The 19,642-nt window shown below is 40.9% G+C and overlaps 1 protein-coding gene across 1 annotated transcript in view; it reads left to right on the top strand.

Annotated features, from left to right (window-relative positions):
* The first annotated feature begins 4,761 nt into the window (after positions 1-4,761).
* GALNTL6 (polypeptide N-acetylgalactosaminyltransferase like 6) overlaps positions 4,762-19,642 on the top strand; it is a 1,146,418-nt gene continuing 1,131,537 nt past the window's right edge. The window contains exon 1 of the mRNA XM_065878925.1: positions 4,762-4,899. Coding sequence (XP_065734997.1) covers positions 4,762-4,899 — 138 coding nt within the window. The remainder of the gene's footprint in view (positions 4,900-19,642) is intronic.

A 19,642-nucleotide genomic window follows, 5' to 3' on the forward strand; every position in this document is an offset into this window, starting at 1 on the left:
AAAATATTTAGGCCCAGAAGAAATAAACTCCTTTTGCTTTTTCTTTTAGCATTTGTCACTTTTTAATTTGTACCACACTTAATTGCAAACACTTTTTAACTCCTTTCTGGTGCTGAAAACTCTGTGAGAATGTTCACCTCTATACCCTCTGCCCAACAGCACTTGAATATATATAGAAATTGACTAGGGGTTTTTGGTGAAGAATGTCAGTGATGATAGAGACTGGGAAATATCGCATTTTAATATTTATCTTAACCCTTATTTCTCTTTATTGTGTAGTGGCAAACGCTGAAATTCCAGAAAAATAAATTGAAGAAGATTCCCGTAATATGTGTCTTAAAATAATCACACAAAATGAATAGTATAATTTAAATTTACTTTTATCATAATTACTATTAAGAGAGTCACTTTCCAGTTTTCACTGGAGGATCTTTTTTTCTCCCAAAAAACTGAGGTAACTTAGCCAAAGGTATACTAATAACAAAGTATCCTAATTGTTTATTCAGAGGGAAAAATTTCAGTATTTTTATATTGCAGATATCATTATTGGATAAAATAACAGAATATTTCTCAATTTCTAGACACATTACCATTATGCTCTAGAGTCTGTGCCTTCTGATAAAAGCTTGGAAAAACTCAGATCTAAATAAACTCAAACCATATTAAGACCCTAGGTAAAACTAGGTATTGTTTCACTGATAAATTTCAACATCACCTCTTAAAAATGTAGATAATGTACTATCGTAGGACCTTAAAATCCATTATTTTTAATCTTCTCTTACAACGTTATTATAACATGTTGTTATATTTATTAACAAATGCTTATTTGTGAATCTATAGTGTTCAGGTAAAAACACAGAGATTGTTGATGACCTTTCTTTGGTTTATGAAACAAGAGACATTCACCAGGCTTATTGTTTTCAGATGTAAAGCATTAAACTAATAAATGTGACAAAAATTGTTAATATGGCCAAATCATGAGCAAATGTTTTTCTTTCAAGTTCAGTTACTACTGACCGCCCCAAATGATCTTCAGCTGACAGTCAGTGTCAAGTGCCGGGCACGTGGGGGCGCCATCTGGGCCCAATGTTTTGACCTCATCAGCCCCCAGCCCCAGGCCACATCTCATAAAGCAGAACCACCTGGCTGAGCCTATTCAAACGCACGGAATCTTGAGAGATAGTCAAATATTTCTTTTAAGTCACCAAATTTTAGAGCAGAGCTTAACTAAAGCAATAGCCTCCTGCATTTTTCAAGGTAAGGCTTAAACCTGGCTCAAGTGAAAGTTAATGCAAACAGCTGAGCTTCGGCACTTCATTACAGTTGCCTTCCTGTTACATTATCAACTAGACTGTAAGTTATTCAAGGTCCCAGTTATTGCTTTATTTTTTTTTCTCCATGTGTCCCCGTAGGTTTTAACACAGTGCTAGGCACATGGTACTTTGATACCCTGAGGTTGCCAGTTGAGTCATAACAGAACGGAGGAGCAAATGGGGGTAAAAAGGGGGTCTCTGGTTATAGGACAAATTTTAAAGATAGAAGGATTTTGATTCAATCAATATTAATAACCAATTTTAAAAGAATATGTCAGTTTTATATATATATATTTATATTGGTATTTAATCTGGATTAGCTGAACAAAGGAATTAGAAGTCACTTAGAGGTGTTTTTTTTTGTTTGTAAAACCTAAAATATCAATTTTAGTTAGAAGCCTTGTCATCTGTTAGAAATTTACATGTGGAATCATGAAAGAGGTAATAACTAACTAACTAAACAAATAAATAAAATGAGGGGTAGAGGAATGATTGTCTAGAGCTACACTGTAAAAGCAGGGGTGAACATAATAATTTTCTGCTTCCAGTCTCTGCCATGTGTTCTTCATGTACTTCCTGTGGGAAGTAACAGTTATACCCATTCACTGTAAGTAACCATGTGCTGGGAGTGGGTACTGTTTGCGGGACTGTTTACTAGTGTAACACTAACGAAACACAATTCAAGTCAGAATCCTGGATTTAGCAACCAGCATGATGTGTCTGTTTGTGATCAGGACTTGTGTTTTTGTTTGTGTGCTTGTTTGGTTTTGGTATAAAGAAACTGATATTATTTAAAATGTGAGGGATTTAAAATTTTCTAAGTCCAAGGGCATTTTTGAGTTCTTTTACTTTTTAATTGTTAATAACTCTATCTCCAAGACAGAAAATATCCAATATACTTAAATAGTCCTCCAAAATCTTTTCTTTCAGGACCCATCATCCCAGCAAACCTCTCCCTGCTATGTTGCTTCCCAGAATTCATAGTTCCATGCTTCAGAATTGCACTTGTTAAAAGAGAAAAAGGTTAGAAAAGGCAGGGTATAAAAGGGAGTGTGTGTGTGTGTGTGTGTGTGTGTGTGTGTGGTGGTGAAGCATTAAATCCCTTGCTCTCCAGATTCCAAAGTGGCACTTGTGTAAAATGAAACTGGTCTTTACGTAAATGACATATTCAGACATATTTATTAAATGTGTTTATATATTCTTTTGAAATGCAGGTAATTCACGGAAACAAATTTGCAGACAAAGCTTTATTCAGGCAGTCAGTCAATAGGTACTGTTCAGATACACTTTAAAATTATAATGTGAGGAGCTGAAAGCATAACTTTACACCCACATACATCTACGTCTTTATCAAGTGAGACAGGAGAGAGAAGTGAGAGGGAGAGGGAGGGGAGGAGATGCAGGAAAGGAGAGAGGGAGAAAATTCCGTTCTGGACCCACCTTCTCATCCCCCCCAAGCATGTGGGCATCACATCTAGTTGTAACAAAGAGATGACCGTGGCGTTTGCTGTCGGTTCCGCACAGGCGGACACAGCGCGCGCTGCGTGCGTGTCTGTCGTCTCCTCCAGGTCCCCCTTCCGCCCGGTGTTAGGAGCCCGGGAGTCCCCCTGCTCCATGCCAGGCCCGCAGGTCCCTTGGAGACGCGGCCACAGGTTCGTGCGTGTGCGGTCCGGGGCGGTGGTCCATCCCGATGCTGGGGAGAGCATGGAGGCCCTCCTGCCCGAGACGGAGCTCGACCCCGACTCGGCCCGCGGACCGTGGCAGGGGTGTGCGAGGTCAGAGGGACAGGCAGCCCCGCGGCGAGCAGGAGCGCGGCGTGCGGTCGCGCGGGCGGGGTGGCACCGCCGATCTCACCCGGCCCGGGCGCTTGCAGACCCAGGTAAGCCGCCCGGGCTCCGCGGTGTCGCTTCGTAAGCCGCTGCCCGAGAGAGCCCGAGCCTCCGCCCGGCTTCGCGTCGCGGTCTACGTCCTCCTCCCTGTTCAACGCGCACCTGGCCGGGCGGCCGGGGAGCCCCCGGGCGGGACCGCCGGGCTCGGTTTGCCTCCGAGCCCGCCGGCACCCCAGAGGAGCCCGCGGAAACACCGCGAGCAGCCAGCACCCTGTCCCCCTGCGTCTCGGGCCTGGCGCCTTCGGGGTGAGGCGAGCAGGGACGCCGGCCTCCCCGCGGGTCCGAGGTCGCGCGAACGGCCCCGGCGGAGACAGGAGGTCGCGTAGACGAGAGGCTGGAGTCCCGGTCCCGCGGCAGCGTCGCCGTCCTCCGCTTCCCGGCGTCACGGCGGGCTTATATAGGAGCTGGCAGCTGGGGACTGCCCTCCCCACTCGGCCCGGGCTCCCGCACGTGGCCAGCACAGCCTCGTCCCCGCGCAGGCAGGCGACCAGGCTACGGCGGCGGGAGCAGCGCGCGCCCCTGCCTCCTCGCCCTCCGCGCGCGCGCGCCCCGCGAGCCCGCTCAGCTCGGGCGCCACCCTCCCTCCGCGGCACGGGGAGCGTGAGAGCATCGCCCTCCAGGTGCGGCGATGCTCCTCGGGGCACGTTCCGTCGCCGGGAGAGGATGGTAACGGGAGCGCCAGGGCGTGAGAGCGTCGCCGAGGAGAGGGAGCGATTGATGGGCAGGGCGCGCACTTGGCGGAGGACAGCAGCCCGGGCGCCGGGCGAGCACAGACGGTGCGGCGCCGCCGCCTCCCGGCCGGACTCCACGGACCTCCGGAGCCTCCCGCCCCGGGGCGCCCGGGGCGCCGACCCGCTGCCCGGGGACGAGGGTGGTCGGCACCGTGCGTGAGCGCCCGGGAGTTCGTGGACCTCGCTCCAAACAGCACTTCTGCCCCGGACCCCACTTCCCCGCCCGGACCCCCGGGAGCCCGCCAGCGCGCTGGCCGCGGAGGGACTTGAACTTGAGTTCAGGTGGGTTATCCCAGGGGGAGCGCAGGAGGAGACGTCCAGGGAAGACGGAAAAGGTGATGTTCAGTGTCAAGAGCGGACCATTTTCTTCCTGCCACTTGCTCGGGCTGAGCCGCTTCCCACGCAGATCTCCTGCTCACCCGCTCCTCGCCAGCCCAGCCCTCCAAACCCCCGTTTTCTTCAGTATCCGGCATGCTATTGACCTTTTCATAACTTACGATTAGTCTCTGAAACGATCATATTTACTCCGTTGCTCTTTTAGTGGGAGGTCGATAGGCTGAATGATTTCCCCAGTCAAGTCATTTACTTCTGAGCCAATAGATGATGCCTTCGTCATAGTTTTCTGGGGGGAAAGTAACTCTGCGTTGCTTCTGCAGACGCCCAACTCCCTCTGAATCGTGCACCTTGGTGCTGAGCACACAGCAAAAGTTTTTAGCTTCTCCTCAGTTTCTGGTGCTTCTCAGGGGAGAGGAAAGGACTTTGGCTTTAAACACAAGAGGCGGTCAGGGAACCATCTCCTTTAACTTTTCTTCTCTGTGATCATTTGCGATGAAGAGGAAACAGAAGAGATTTCTGCAGATGACTTTGTTATTCATGGTGGCTGTAATTTTCCTGCCCAGTATCGGTCTCTGGTCTCTGTACAAGGATAAACACCTGGTGAAATCGACGGAGCCCGGAGAGCAGCAGGTAAGTGCCGCGCTTACCTGGGAAAGATCCCAGGAGGCTGGTGAGGCTGGTGAGGTTGCAGCCGCGGCCACAGCTAGCAGGTGTGCGGCATCCTTGGGTTCGCTCCCAAGTCTTTGCAGAGCTGATGTTACAGGGCTCCAGACACTTTGGGGTTTAAGCAAGTAGCCGTTTTAAGGTCGCGATCAATGACATGGGAGAAATGCCAAATAAACTAGAAAAGAAGGATGAGAGGCCAGGAGGAAGACATAACCTCTCACCGTTGATCTTTAGGTTGATTTTTGGCTTGAGGTGCATGAAAAGTAACTAACCGTGCTTATTTGTGGGATGTGGGAGAGGGCTTGGTACAAGTTCAGTCTCAGGGAATTGTGTTTGCTTCTCACTGAGTTTGCGTGTCTGTATTAAAGCGAATTGGGCCAGTTAAATCGTGAAACTTGTGAAGGGGTTCTCAAAAACCAAGTTACAGTTTTCTGTATTTTTGGTTGTAATTTTTGCTTAGCAACAGCTTTTTGCCCTGTGGAAACGTAAAGTCTCTTTCTCCTTTGCTGTTGCTAAGGTGCGGTGGGGAGGTCTTCAGGCAGTTACTAAGGAGGTCGTTCAGTTTCGCAGTCTGGCGATAAGTTTGTTGCTAAACGCTTACCTTCATGTCTAAAACACCACGTAGTGGATACACACACACACACACACACACATAATATGCAGTCCCTTAGTGCGTGCATCGCTCATCATATCTTAACATGGATCAAAATAACTATCATTCTTAACAATAAAGCAAAATATCCTTCACAAAATGTTGATGAGATTCAATATTGTTGAATTCTTTGTTTGCTAATAAACTAGCTTCTGCGATTAAACTTTTAACAACAGAGTGAAGCCTTCCTCATGATATGGATGTAACACTTCTTCAGCTGGTCCTGTACATCACCTCGGAATATTGATGTTCTTAATTTCAAGGGTCATCACCCATGTACACTATGTACCTTTCACACACAGAAGACGTTTAGGTAGCCCAGTTGTGGACAACAGGAATGTTTATTTATGGCAATTAAATATTCGTTCTTATACTTAATAAAGTGGAATTTCTTTTTACACAGTGAGTGGTTAGTTGTAAAATACATGGAAGTAGTCTGCTTTTTCATTATGACAAGTAGTCCTTACCAGTCTCTAAACTTTAAAGATAAATAGTTGCTTATGGGCTTTGGTGGATTGGAATTCTGAAGGAAAGCGCTGACATGCTTTCATTTCGGTTGACTTGTGTCATCCTTTCTAATAGGGGTATAACTTTGATTTGAAGTATATTCTGTCATTCCAATAAAAAAAAGAAGGTGGATACTTTGGATGTGAAACTTTTTTTCCCTGTATAGATCATTTATTTCTCCAACCCTTAAGAGAAGGTGAGATTCTGTTAACATTAGTAGTTAATTATTAAAATTACTATTGTTAAGATTTCCATTCCAATATTGATAAAATGACAAAAACAAAATGATTTTCCCTTGAATTTTGCTAATTCAATTAACAGCCATCTGGATTATTTGCTGGAATAGCTAACATAAAACACTAATTAATCTTATTAATGATATATTTACAACTTTCCCACCAGCTCTATTGATTTTGACCCTTAATGAGAAATCTGTTTGTTCAATGGCATAAAAAAAATAAAGTATGGCAAACCAGCTCTCTGGCTTGTTATTATAATCTCTAAAACAGTTTTCTTGTTTCTGGTTCTTTTGTGGTACAAATGATATTTAATATCAGGTGAAAAATCAGTGGGTGTGAAAGGAATGGAGCAGCAAGAGAAGGGGCTGTTTCTCAAAGTTTCATACCTTGAAGAGTGAATACCTGAGACTGATGGGGATCTTGTGGCATTCCAGCTTGAGAGTCCTAGGTAGCAGTTTTAAAACCAAGAATAAACAAAAGGCAGTATGTGCTGTAAAGTGAATGTTAGTTGCATACTTCAGTATTTTTTTGCCTAAATAATGATCTTAAAACTAATACTTTCTTACAGATACAAAATAAAGTTGAAAAGGTAGAAATCACTTACTGAAAGATAGAATTCATTGTAAAACAGGAAAAGATAAGATTTCATTGGTTTTATTCTATTATTAAATCTAACTGGAAAGAAAATTAGGATATGTTGACATCATTATACAGGTATTGGATAGTAAGTTAAGTCATATATATATATATCTGCATATATATGTGGGTGTGTGTGTATATATATATATATATATATGCACTTGACCAAGTAAAAAGTGACTTGCAATGAGGAATTAAGCATGCTTAATACTGTGATGTAGTATTTTGCTAATGTGTCTACATTTCAAAGTTAGTAAGTCAGCTAAATACATGTTTCCAATTGAAGCATATAACTTGACTATCGGGTAATGTGTTATTTAAATTTAGTACTTTCTTTTAAAAAGACGTTTTCATGGTTAATTGCTAACTGTCCTTCAAAAACCATCTTTTACTATATATTATCACCAAGTTGTAAAATGCTATGGGAGGGGATAATGTGCTTATCGTTGGCAGTGGTCAGCACTGAAGGAGTCAAAACCAGTCACGTGCCGGAGGAAGAGTCTGGTTTTGCAGCCATTCTGTGGGACAGGGCAGTCCTGGTTCTAAGTGTGGTCCCAGGAGTGGGAAACCTTCACTGTTTTAAACAGTTTAATGTGCAGTGGCTTGCAGGAAAATACTTCATGGAAATTCGACATAATGGAATGGCTAATACTTTAAAAATCCTCTTCACTTGTATCTTATCAGAGCACATCACTAATAGTTTGTGTGTCTACTACTCAGTATAAACGGTTTTAGTATATTCTGAGAAAAATTAAAGGGAGGTAAAAGAGAAAACAAACATGGATAGACACTGTGTGTATTAATTGTCATGCTGTTTAGTATTTCACACATATTTTCTCAGGTCTTCTATACTATTACAAGTTAATCATTTGTATTTATAGTACTTTCCCACTAAAAGTAATATGTGTAATAATTCCCATGATATTAAAATATTTGCCTCATCTATGATGCAGGAAAAATATGAAATAGAAACCCCTAAATTGTTCACCTAAAAGGCTTGTTTTTTCCCCCTCACACAACCAATGAGGAGCAAAAAAATAGTTATAATAATGGAATAATTAAGAGGCCAATTTTATGGTTTGGACTCTGTACGATTGGAATCAAGTTGCAGAAAGAAATATTAAGCTCTTAAGAATTTTAAGATTTCTATGAAAAATTTATAAAAGTAATGATTTTATAAAATATTTTAGAGTTCCTGTTGAGATGTTATTAAATTATCAGTCATAATTGTCATGTTATTTTCGGTTGAGTTATATTCGTTGCTTTTTTGTTGTTACTGGGATGATTTAGGTATCTCCTTTATGTGTTTTAGAAATATATACATGTATTAAAAATCATCTGTTGGTAATGAATTCGATATTTAGCTGAAATGATTACTGTAGAGTTATTGTATAGTAATTCCTAATTTCATTCTTTCAGACTTTGAATGGCTGCTCTTCTCTGGTTTCAGCTGCAATTGAATTGAAGTTACGTATTTAGATCTTAATTAAGCTGTGCTGTAGGATGATGTTAGAGCAAAGCAATATTTTAGAGCAAAACTACTGCATCCAGCATTATTATACCTCTCTTTGTAATCATTTATGCAAGTACAGGTAACTAAAAAGGACCCCGAAACACAATCTTTTCTTAAATACATTAAAGAGATCATTATTTTTTAAAGCAGCTGTAAAGTAGTTCAGCAACTAAGTTGAGATGCAACTCAATTCTCAGTACGAGTGCGAGAATAATAATTCAATAATATTCAGAATATGAAGAGGGTTTTGCAATTGTTGAAACGAAAACAAGGATCGAAATCCCAGAACTTTAAATCACATGTTTTCAGAATTTTTCAGAATGATTTTAGAAGCTTCTGTTTGGCTTGGATTTTTTTACCATATGAAATAAAGCAAAAGACAACACTAGACACCCAAGTCACTTTTAAATTGTAGAACCTTCTTATTTCTTTGTACTTCAGAATTTCTCTTTATAAAACAGGGCTAATCAAGCTTGCATGGTAGGTCCTGAGATCACATCTTGGCTGTGGAAAATACTGTGATGTAATATTTTGCTTTTAATCAGATCCACAAGTAAACTGTACTTGACAGATGTGGGGCCTAACCTCCATTATTTAAAAAACAAAACAAAACACAACTTTCCTGAGACTCCTCAGCATCTTTGTCCAACTTTTCCAACATCCATCAACACCACACCTGTGAGAGGGAGAATTCATCTTTTTGGCAAGAACTGTTTTCTGTGGCATTTTAAACTTATCTCGTGATGTGAAGATGTCAGATATTTGGAGCCAAGTTTATGCAAACCTTGTCATGCTTTTCTTTGTCACCCTGACCATAAGGCTGCAAGAGTGTCTGTGTTTCTTCTCCAGCAAACATCTTAGATATTGGAAGAGCTAAAAACAGGAAAAAAAAAAAAAAAAGTAAGGTTTTCACTCCTCCTGCACTCAGGGTGATGGTACATTGTCAACACACTAGGTGTGAAGTGATGTATTGGTTTGAGCCATACTGTTCTTGATTAGCTAAGATACAGATTTTAAATTAGGGTGCTGGAGGACCTTTTCTTGAATTTATGGAAAATCCGTCCTGACACACTCCAGGATTGCAACACACAGACCCCCATACCAAGTGCCTTAATTATTGGCTGTGACCTAGTGGGTCTGGACATGATTAGTTCACCACCTTGCCCCGTGGGAGGCAGCATGGAACAGTATCTTATGTTCACAGTCTGTTAAAAAATGAGATAGTTTTTTTTTTTTTTTTCCCTCTCTGTTCATTTCTGAACAAGCTGTGCTGAATCAATTAACCTCCTTTACATTTTATTTTTCTATAAGAGAAACCAAATCAAGGGTGGAATATATAGGCAGAAGGGTAAGAAAGTTCGCTGTTTTAGTGTGTAGAGAAGATAATTGAGTTTTGTGTGTGGAAGTTTTGTCAGGAGTCGCCATGACAACCTGTAGGGAAGTTTGCAATGGCATCTCTCCTTGGAACATTTTATACAAATGAAAGTCAGCTAAGGTGCACCCAGGATAATCTGAAAGAGAGGAAAAGAGTTCAAATAACTCTTGGTGTAAGTGGCGTGTATCCTCAGGTCAGGAGGTGTTTGGTCCAGCAGCCTCTCATTCTCATTTGCTTGGCTTGCTTATGACGAGGCGATACTTCAGATTCTTAAAACCACCAGACGTGATCACGTTATTCTTCTCCTTCCTTCATTTTTACATATGTGTTTACAAAAGTGCTGTTATAGAGTCAAAGGTGCAAATGTGGAGACCATAACAAAGGTGAAGACAGACTCATAAATGAGGTACTTGCTCTCTTAGGACCTCTGTCCATCACCCCACAGAGCTAAGTATTCCTGAATTAGCTCAAAATGTAGTGGTGATGCTTGAATAGATAACCAAAAAGAACAAATAAGACACGTTTGTGCCGCTGAGAATACGTATTTAGACAGGCACAAAAATATCTATACTGGTTTTACCTAAAGTTGAAAAGAAGGGGCAGGGCATCCAGAAATGTCAAGAAACATTTGGTGAGGAACCCCACCACCCCCAACTAATATGTTAATGTCTGTTACTACCAACTCCAACATGGTGGCCAGAAAGAGGGTGAAGAAATAAAGGTATACCTAGGGTTTAAGGTAAATCACATCAATGTGTTCTTCTACTTTTCTACTTCTAGTTTAGTGGGAAAAAATATGGGCCAGATTGGCAGTATTCTCCAATTAAATGTATTCATTTCACATACTTATTTAGCAACACACATATACATGTACATGTATCCACACACATGGTCTCACTTATGAAGAAAAAATAAATCCACCCAACTGTTTCACTTTCTACAATTTTTTTTTGTACTTTGGTAACTTCTTGCTTTTTCCATTGCTTTGACTCTGCAAAAAAACTGTTCATCAGCTGAGTTTGAAGCTCATTTAAATGTTATTAATTTAATTCTGGGAAATATGGAGAGAGAAAGACAAGTGCATGTGTCTCTAGAAGTGTGAAAATCACAATAAGGATTTAGCCTGTGAGAGTTGCACAGATTATAAATAGTGCAAGTTATTGTTACCCAGTAATATTATCAAGGAAGTTGTGGCTGCCAGAGGCCGTGGTGGTGGCTACCATCTCTCTGTTACAGGGAACGGTGTGCCTCAGTGAGAGCAGAAGAGGTTCATTTCGAATTTTCTTAAAGTTCTCAAATCCTCAATGGAATGTTACTTCAGTACTTGAAGTCTAGAAGGCCACAGTCAGGAGAATTTATTATCAGTCATTTTGATCTTTTTTATTATACAGTAAGTTCCCTACATAATGAACCTTCAAGTTCAAACTTTCAAAGATACGAACGTGCACTTACATGTCCGGTCACGTGAGTTAGCTCCCGTGCCTGGTGTACATTGTCACCTGCGTGCATCCTGTACAAGTGGTTGTGCTTTTGTGTACTTTACCGTACAGGACTGTATAGAGTGCAGTAGTACAGTATCTTTATTTCTTGCCTGTTCACTCGATGCGAGCCCCAGTATGCCAGCTGTTGTACTGGACTACTGTACTCTTCAAGGTACGGTACTGTAAGATTAAAAATATTTTATTTTTTGCTTGTTTTTTAAGTATTATTTGTGTGAAAAGTATTATAAACCTATCACAGTACAGTACTATATAGCCGATTGTACTAGTTGGGTACCTAGGCTAACTTTGTTGTACCTACGAACAAACTGGACTTTACGAACGCACTCTCGGAGCGGAACTTGTTTGTATGTAGGGGACTTCTTGTAATAAAAGGACCAAATTGTCAGGACTCCCACTCAGGTTTGAGTGAGTTTTTGTTTTTTCTTTTCTTTTTCCTTAAATGTGGTATGTCTCCCCAGCGAGAGAATCCACTTGAACTTAATTTGAGGAGAAATAGCAGAATTTCCATATTGTCTCGTTCTCTTTTAGTAATTAGGCTGGTTCCAGCATGTAGCACTTTGGGACATTTAGCGAGTCATGGGTCTCCCTCAGGTCAGTTTTCTCTAAGTCAGATGGAGCTGATGATACCATTCTTGTGTTGTTATTTATGGTGAGGATTAAATGCTTTGTATCTTGAACAGCATATGATAAGGGTTAATGAATGTAGATCCTTGTTATACATAGTATAAGCGTTTATAAGCAATCATTGCCTTTAGCAAGGTAATTAGTGTTTGCTTAATAAATATTTACAGATGGTTTCTCTTTGCAAGGCAATGTCAAGACAGCACAGCAGAGCAATGAATGTGGTACAGGACTTGCCATGGGACGTTAAATCTGGGGGAGAGGACTGTTGAAGAAACAAATAAATAGGGTCTAGAAAGTAAAAGGGCTTTATTTTTTCCATAATTTTTTGGCCCAGTATTTAAGGACAAGTTGTTAATTTTATTTTACATATAATCATTTATTGCAAAAAAGCTGATTTGTTTTGGTACATTGTACTGAACATTTTTCTAAAATTGAGGCTTTTAATAAAAGAGGAAAAACACAGCGATATTTCTTTGTAGTGACCACCCTGACTTGCTATAACAAATAAAGTCCATGGCTCACATATAGGCATTTTTTTTCCCTACATTAATTACAAGTCAGAGTCTGAGAACTTAAACTTTTGTTGTTTAAGTCTTGGTTATCAGAGGCACTGAATAATTCTGAAGACAAAAATTAAAAAGCTGAGTGGAAACGATTGTTAACTACTTCAGTAACTAGGGAGCTCTTTATAGGGTAACTGTTTCCTTCAGTAGAGTTAGGGGGATACAGAAAAAGCATATGGTGGTGTACCCATTCTTAATTTTCTCGCTAGTGAATTAGAGCGATACAATTGATATTCATGAAACAAAGAAACAAGCAGTACACGGGAGCATTTTCTGTGTGTGCGCTGGGCTTTTAGAAAAGGAAGAGAATGATTGGAACTCCTGCAGGCCTTCATTCCTACAGGGTTGAGCCCTGTCTTGTTATGAAAATTAGACAGGGTTGGGTTTAGGCTGAGGGGAAGTCAGATACTTCAGGTTCTCATGCTGGTCTCACCACTTTCCAAGATACATTCTCTTGGGCAAGACATTTTACATCTTTGAACCACGGTTCCTCATATGTTGACACAGATAGAACCTCCTAAAGGGTAGCAGAGGGAACAAATTGGATTAATATATGCAAATTGGTTCATAATAAATACTCAGTTGAGGGAAGCTTAGCAAATAGTATTACTACCATTTTTTCAGTTTTTAGAATACCCATAGAAGGTAGTAAATAAACTTAATATTGTGTACATCTAATAAAGATATAATAAAACTTATAAAGTATACCACTATCGATCTGCCTGTCCATTATTGATAAAATAGATGTTTATTTGGTATGTGCAGAATGCTGTGTAGCCCCTGAGGCAAATGAGTGGTGAAGAGAGAAATCTGTTTTCAATGAGCTTACGATTTATTAGTTAAGAAAAGGCATGTACGACACCTATAATATAGGGATGGATTAAATTATTTTTTAAGAAATAGATATTCTAATTATTTAGAGTTTAGAAGAGGTAGAGAAAACATGTTCTTGTGTGATATTTATGTCGGGCCCTAAGGGTTTTCTGTACTGATTTAATCCTCCAGTGATTCATTGAGACAGGTGCTTCTATAGAACCCCGATTCACAGTTAAGTAAGGTGCAAAGACAAAATTTGAGTCCATGTCCTCTGGGTCCATAAGAAGAGAAAATAATGATCTGTGTTAACAGCTACATAGTTTATGGCAAGTGAGGACTCTGAAAAGGTCACTGGGTTTGATAGTTACTTGTACTCTCGGGATGGTAGTTACACAGAGTAGTAGAGGACTAAACAAAATTGTAAAAGATTAAATGGAAAGACTAATCGATAAGAGTTATCGGTGGGATCGACGTTGACATTAAAGGGCTGAATGTGGGGTCCTGGTTGACAGGAGACAGTGGAAGCGAGAAGAAGGCTGGTGCAGAGAGAGAGTGAGGAACTGGCCACTGAAGAGGATGCAGGTGGTGCAAACAAGCAGGAGAGATGCAGGAAAGCTTGTCATGAGCTAAATGGTAAATTCAGAGCCTGTGCTTTTAATAGTTTGAGAGCCTCTTGGCAGGGAGGTCTGAGAATTTCCCTAAGCGGTTGTCTTACTAATCTGTAGAGGTAATTAAACATTTGTGAAATGTTCCGTAAAATGGGAAACTATATCTTATCTATCTATCTGATATATATATAATTGAAATTATATATGTATTCCTATAATAACAACTGAAGACTGTAATATTGAATGAGGATGCCAAAAAGCCATGCAGCCACCTGACCAATAAGACAACAATGTACTTGTCAAAATCAATGCAGATAATGAGCAGATACACAGAGTAAAGGAAAAAAGCAAGGCATCAAGTTGATGATAGGGTAGATGGTGGGAAGGGGTGGCGGTATTTATTATAAGGATAAGGAGATAATAGTCTTCAGTTGCTGAGAATTTCAAAATAGTTTAGGAATAATAAAAGTAATAAAATGATTATGATACAAGCAATAAGAATAAAATAGTAAAAGATACTATATTAATAATAAAGTTATATAACAGTGAGTTCTTAGCATGTATAAGATACCATGTTAAGCTGTTCTTAACTAGTCACAACAAACATGAAATACGTAAAATTGCTATCCTATGTTGTAAATGCAAAGTGATTTCTTAAAAATTTATCAAGATCATACAGTGTTTATTCTACCAGTACAAAATGTTGGACTATGTATAATGTCCCATATAATGCAACTACATTGGAAATATCCTAGACCATAGCAACACAAGAAAATTATATATTAACTCAACTGTGAAAGGAAACAGGCACAGTAGTTAAGGGCACGGACGTTAGAGCCAGGCTGCCTAGTTTTAGTTCCAGTTCTTGCTACCTGTTTGACCTTGAGCAAGTTATTTCTCTTCTCTGAGTCTTAGAGTTCCTGTTTCTAAAATGGGTATAAAAACATTTCTCACTTGATTCAGTTGATGTGAGGGTTAAATAAGTTGATGTGCATAAAATGCTTGGAAAACCGGTTGCACATAGCAAGCTATTTTTTAAACATTTATTTTGTTTTTTTAATTGAAGTTGATGTACAGTATTATGTACATTACAGCTGTACAATATAGGGATTCACAATTTTTAAAGTTTATACTCCACTTGTCGTTATAAAATATTGGTTATATTCCCCCTATTGTACAATGTATCCTTGTAACTTATTTTATACATAATAGTTTGTACCTTGTACTCCCCTCCCCCTATATTGCCCCTCCCCCCTTCCCTGTCCCCACTGGTAACCACTGGTCTGTTCTCTGTACCTGTGAGTCTGCTTCTTTTTCATTATAATCACTAGTTTGTTGTAGTTTTTAGATTCCACATGTAAGTGATATCATACAGTATTGGTCTTTCTCTGTCTGACTTATTTCACTTAGCGTAATACCCTCCAATTCCATCCATGTTACTGCAAATGGCATCATTTCATTCTTCCTTTTATGGCTGAGTAATATTCCATTGTGTATATGTAGCATATCTTCTTTATCCACTCATCTGTCAATGGACACTTAAATTGCTTCCACATCTTGGCTATTGTAAATAACGCTGCTATGAACATTGGGGTGCATTTCTCATTTTGAAATAGCAAGCTATTTTAAAGAGTTAGCTATTATTACCTGTTAGAATCTAGAGAACTGAGGTTGGATAAAAAGGAAAAGTACGTCCCTACACCATCTCTTTCACAGACCCATCATGAGGATATAAATATTTTTGCATTAAAAAAAAATATTTGAAGCACTTTTAACTTCTTTCTCTTTCAGTTTTTTACTCTCAGTAGCCCATACAGAAATAATACAGCTCTTACTTTGAAAGTTTTCCTAATTTGAACCAAGGTCTCATACAGCCCTACATGTCAGGAGCAAACTAGGTTTCATCAGGGAACTTAGTTCTTCCTGCCATATCCATTGACACCAGTGCTCTTGTGAGGACCTTGCCCCCAGGTTTTTCGTGCCCTTCTCTCCACATGGTGTTGATTTCTCAGTAAGTACTCTGCCCTCAAGGGATAAAAACTATTTTATAAAACGTATCATTAAATCAGCCTAAGCTTCCAAAGAGGATTATCTAAGAAGGTCTTCGAGGTTGAATATTTTATTATTTTACGTAACTGGAATTTAAAGGTTATTTTCTGGTTCCTTCAACGGTCATGTAGAATTGGAAAAACCAAGAGTGAGGCTGCTACAGACTAGAGCAGAATAGTCGCTTGAGGAATGAAGTGTCGCCTTAATCCCTCTTCCAGTGCTTCAAGGAAGGAACTGCCTGGAAACGCAGTAATTGCCAACTGTATGAAACTGGGAGGTGAGGGGAAGTAAAAATGCTCTAATTCCACAGTGGAGGGAATTTTATCATGTCTTAGTTTAGTTTAACAGAGGGTGTCAGATTAACAACTATGTAACGGGACTGTGTCTCCGCTTCACTTCCTCAGAAACTTTCAACTTTTCTTCCACGAGCTGAAGGAAATTACGTTTTGCTCTGCAAAATCCTCAGCATTTCTAGGTGAAGATCTTGAGTTCTAATATATGAAATATGGATGGAAAGATAAACACCGGGGACGCCAAGGGGATCTTATTCAAGAAAGCGTAGAAATACAAGCCAATCTCTCACCTTACCCCCGTCCTCTCCTTTTTCCGGCTCAGAGCCTTCTTACCTCCCCTCTTCCCTTTGAAGTTTTCCTTAAAGAAACACTTCATGCAGGGATTGATTTGATCAATTCTCAGCCCTATGAATGGATGGAAGCCTTGAAACACTTGAAAAAAAACCAAACAACAAAACCTCGAGTCTTCTGCATCATAAAAAAAGATTCTGTTGAGGCTAATTGCATTTCCGAGTTTTGAAATCCGTGAGATGTGAGAAGCCTTTTTTTTAGCTCGAGGCTTCTGCTGTTTGTTCTTTGTTGCTATTGTTTGTCATACTGGCAGCCGCCACCTTCTTCCAAACTATGTAATCAGAAAGTAAATATCGCTTAGTTGTGTCACCCCAAGGGAAATGATCTTTTGTCAGTTAAAAGTACGAACTGGCACAATGAAGCCGAAACTACCAGGAAAGAATCGATCTCTGCCTTCCTGTTTAGCTCTCTTCCCTGTTTTCCAAAGCTGCTTTCCCCCGCCCCCCTCCTCTTCCCTCCTAGATCCCCCAGGCCTCCACCTCTCTTATGCTCAGCAGACAGCTTGGGCTTATTCTTCACTGAAACCATAGAATGTTCATATTGAGAGAAGCAAGACTTCATGCCGTAAAATCAGAAAAAGTACCTGCATTATTTCCCAGTTGTCTACACGTCTCCTGTCACCATGCAACGTGCTTTAGGATAAATGTGGAACTTCTATCCAGATTATGGCTCACAACTTTTTTTTCTAGCAATTTCCCGTATTGACTTTTTTCATCTCATTCGTTTTCAGCCTTTTCCTCTTTGATCCATCCTTCACATCAGTACTGCTCAGGTTTCTAAAATAAAGCAAAGGAAATATCCCTCAGGGCCACACAACCCTAGACCTACTGCCCTATCTTTCTCCTTCTCTTTTATGTATTTATGTTTTTTTTTTTTTTTTTTTTTTTGGCTGTGTTGGGTCCTCCTTGCTGCGCACGGGCTTTCTCTAGTTGTAGTGCGTGGGGGCTACTCTTCGTTGCGGTGCGCGGGCTTCTCACCGCGGTGGCTTCTCTTGTTGCCGAGCACGGGCTCTAGGTGCGCGGGCTTCAGTAGTTGTGGCATGCGGCCTCAGTATTTGTGGCTCGCGGGCTCTAGAGTGCAGGCTCAGTAGTTGTGGCGCACGGGCTTAGTTGCTCCCCAGCATGTGGGAACTTCCCGGACCAGGGCTCGAACCTGTGTCCCCTGCATTGATTCTTAACCACTGGATTCTTAACCACTGCGCCATCAGGGAAGCCCTCTCCTTCTCTTAATAATCAAACTTGATGCCTCTGATTTCTGACTTTCTCCTGCTTCTACACACCTCAGGCTGGGTCCAGCTCCTCTGTCGTACGCTAACTGCCTTCACCAGTGTCACCAGAAGCCTCTTGGTAGTTAATTCCAAAAGTACTTCTCACTAGTCCTATTACTTGAGAGAATTTAAACACTCTCTCTTACTTGAAACAATCTTCATCTGAGGAGAAGAGGTGGTGGGTTGGGAGACTTGAGCAGAGAATAGGTTGGGAAAAGCAACGTTGGAAAACGAAAAAGAAGGCGGAACAGAAAACCACAGAGTGATTCTTCACGAGTAATGTCACTTCACCGTGCCAATGCCTGTTTCAGTTCTCTCCCCGCTGCCCATCCCAACCATCACCCATACACAAACAAACACATCCACCAGAGTCCTGAACAGACTCCTGAAAATATCCTATTCCTCAGGGTCTCTACAATTACTTCTTGTTTGGGACTTGCCCTGGGAGGGAGGGCAACTCACTCAGACCCTCATCACTCCCGTTATCCTATTTCAGGGGATAACACCTACATCGTGACGTATAATCCAAATTTCCCTTTGAGCATATTGTCCACACATCAATCTGAAATCTAGAAACAGGTATTTTAAACTTTCAGTGTCTGAAATGAAATTCCTGTTTCCTTCCACTCCCTACACCTGTTCTCCTCCTGTGTCTCTTGTCTAAATGAAGTTCACCGTCATCCATCTGGGTACTTGTTGTAATTGGGACCTTCATTATCTCGACTCTCAAATTCAATTATTTGCTAAGCACTAGCAAGTCTTCAGAAAATATCTGTCTCGAATTCATCCGAATCTCTCTATCCTCATTGTCTCCACCGTGGTTGGACATAAACACTTCACTGGATTTCTGTAGGGGACCCTTCACTTGGTCCTCCCACCTCCAGCCTGGGCCTCTCTCTGATCCACCCTCAGGGCAGCCAGCGCGGTGGATCCAGAATGCTTAACCCAACAGGCCACTGTGATCTGTAAATCTATTCATTGATGCCTTTAAAATTCAAATTCTTAAATATGCCTTTACCATTTTAAATTCTTAAGGAACCGGACTGCTCACTGCCAATTCCCTAAACTCCAACCACTTTGAACTTTTTTACGTTTCTGAGAATATCATGGGTTTTTTTTTCCTCTAGGAATTTGCATAGATTTCATCTTCAGTCTTGCTTGGGTAGTTTCTACTTTTCTTCACGCTCTCCCTGGGAAACATTTTCTCATCTCCCATCTTGGGTTAAGTAGCTTTCCTAAATGTTTCCTAAGAAAAAATGTCTTTTTCCCATCTTTTTGATGGAATGTAGTTGGTATATTAACTACCTGTTTAGGTAGTTTATTTGTCATTAATCAGTAAGTGTTTAAACTTAGTAGTAGGCCAAATGGTGCCCCCCTAAAGATACGTCCATATACTAATCCATCAAACCTGTGAACGTTACCTTAGCTGGAAAAAGGGTCTTTGCAGATGTAATTAATTTAAGGATCTTTAGATGTGAACATCGTTCTGTATGATCCTGCTGGGCCCTAAACCCAGTGACAAGTGTCCTTATAAGAGACACACAGGGGAGATTTGATGGACAGAAGGGAACACAGAAGAGGGAGATGCAGGGAGAAGGAGACAGGGATTGGAGGGATGGGCCCCTGAGCCATGGAAGCTGAGGAACCCCGGCAGCCCTAGAAGCTGAAAGAGGCGAGGGAAGATTCTCTCCTAGAGGCCCCAGACCTGG

This window comes from Phocoena phocoena, chromosome 6 (assembly GCF_963924675.1).
Source record: "Phocoena phocoena chromosome 6, mPhoPho1.1, whole genome shotgun sequence".
Classification (NCBI taxonomy): domain Eukaryota; kingdom Metazoa; phylum Chordata; class Mammalia; order Artiodactyla; family Phocoenidae; genus Phocoena; species Phocoena phocoena.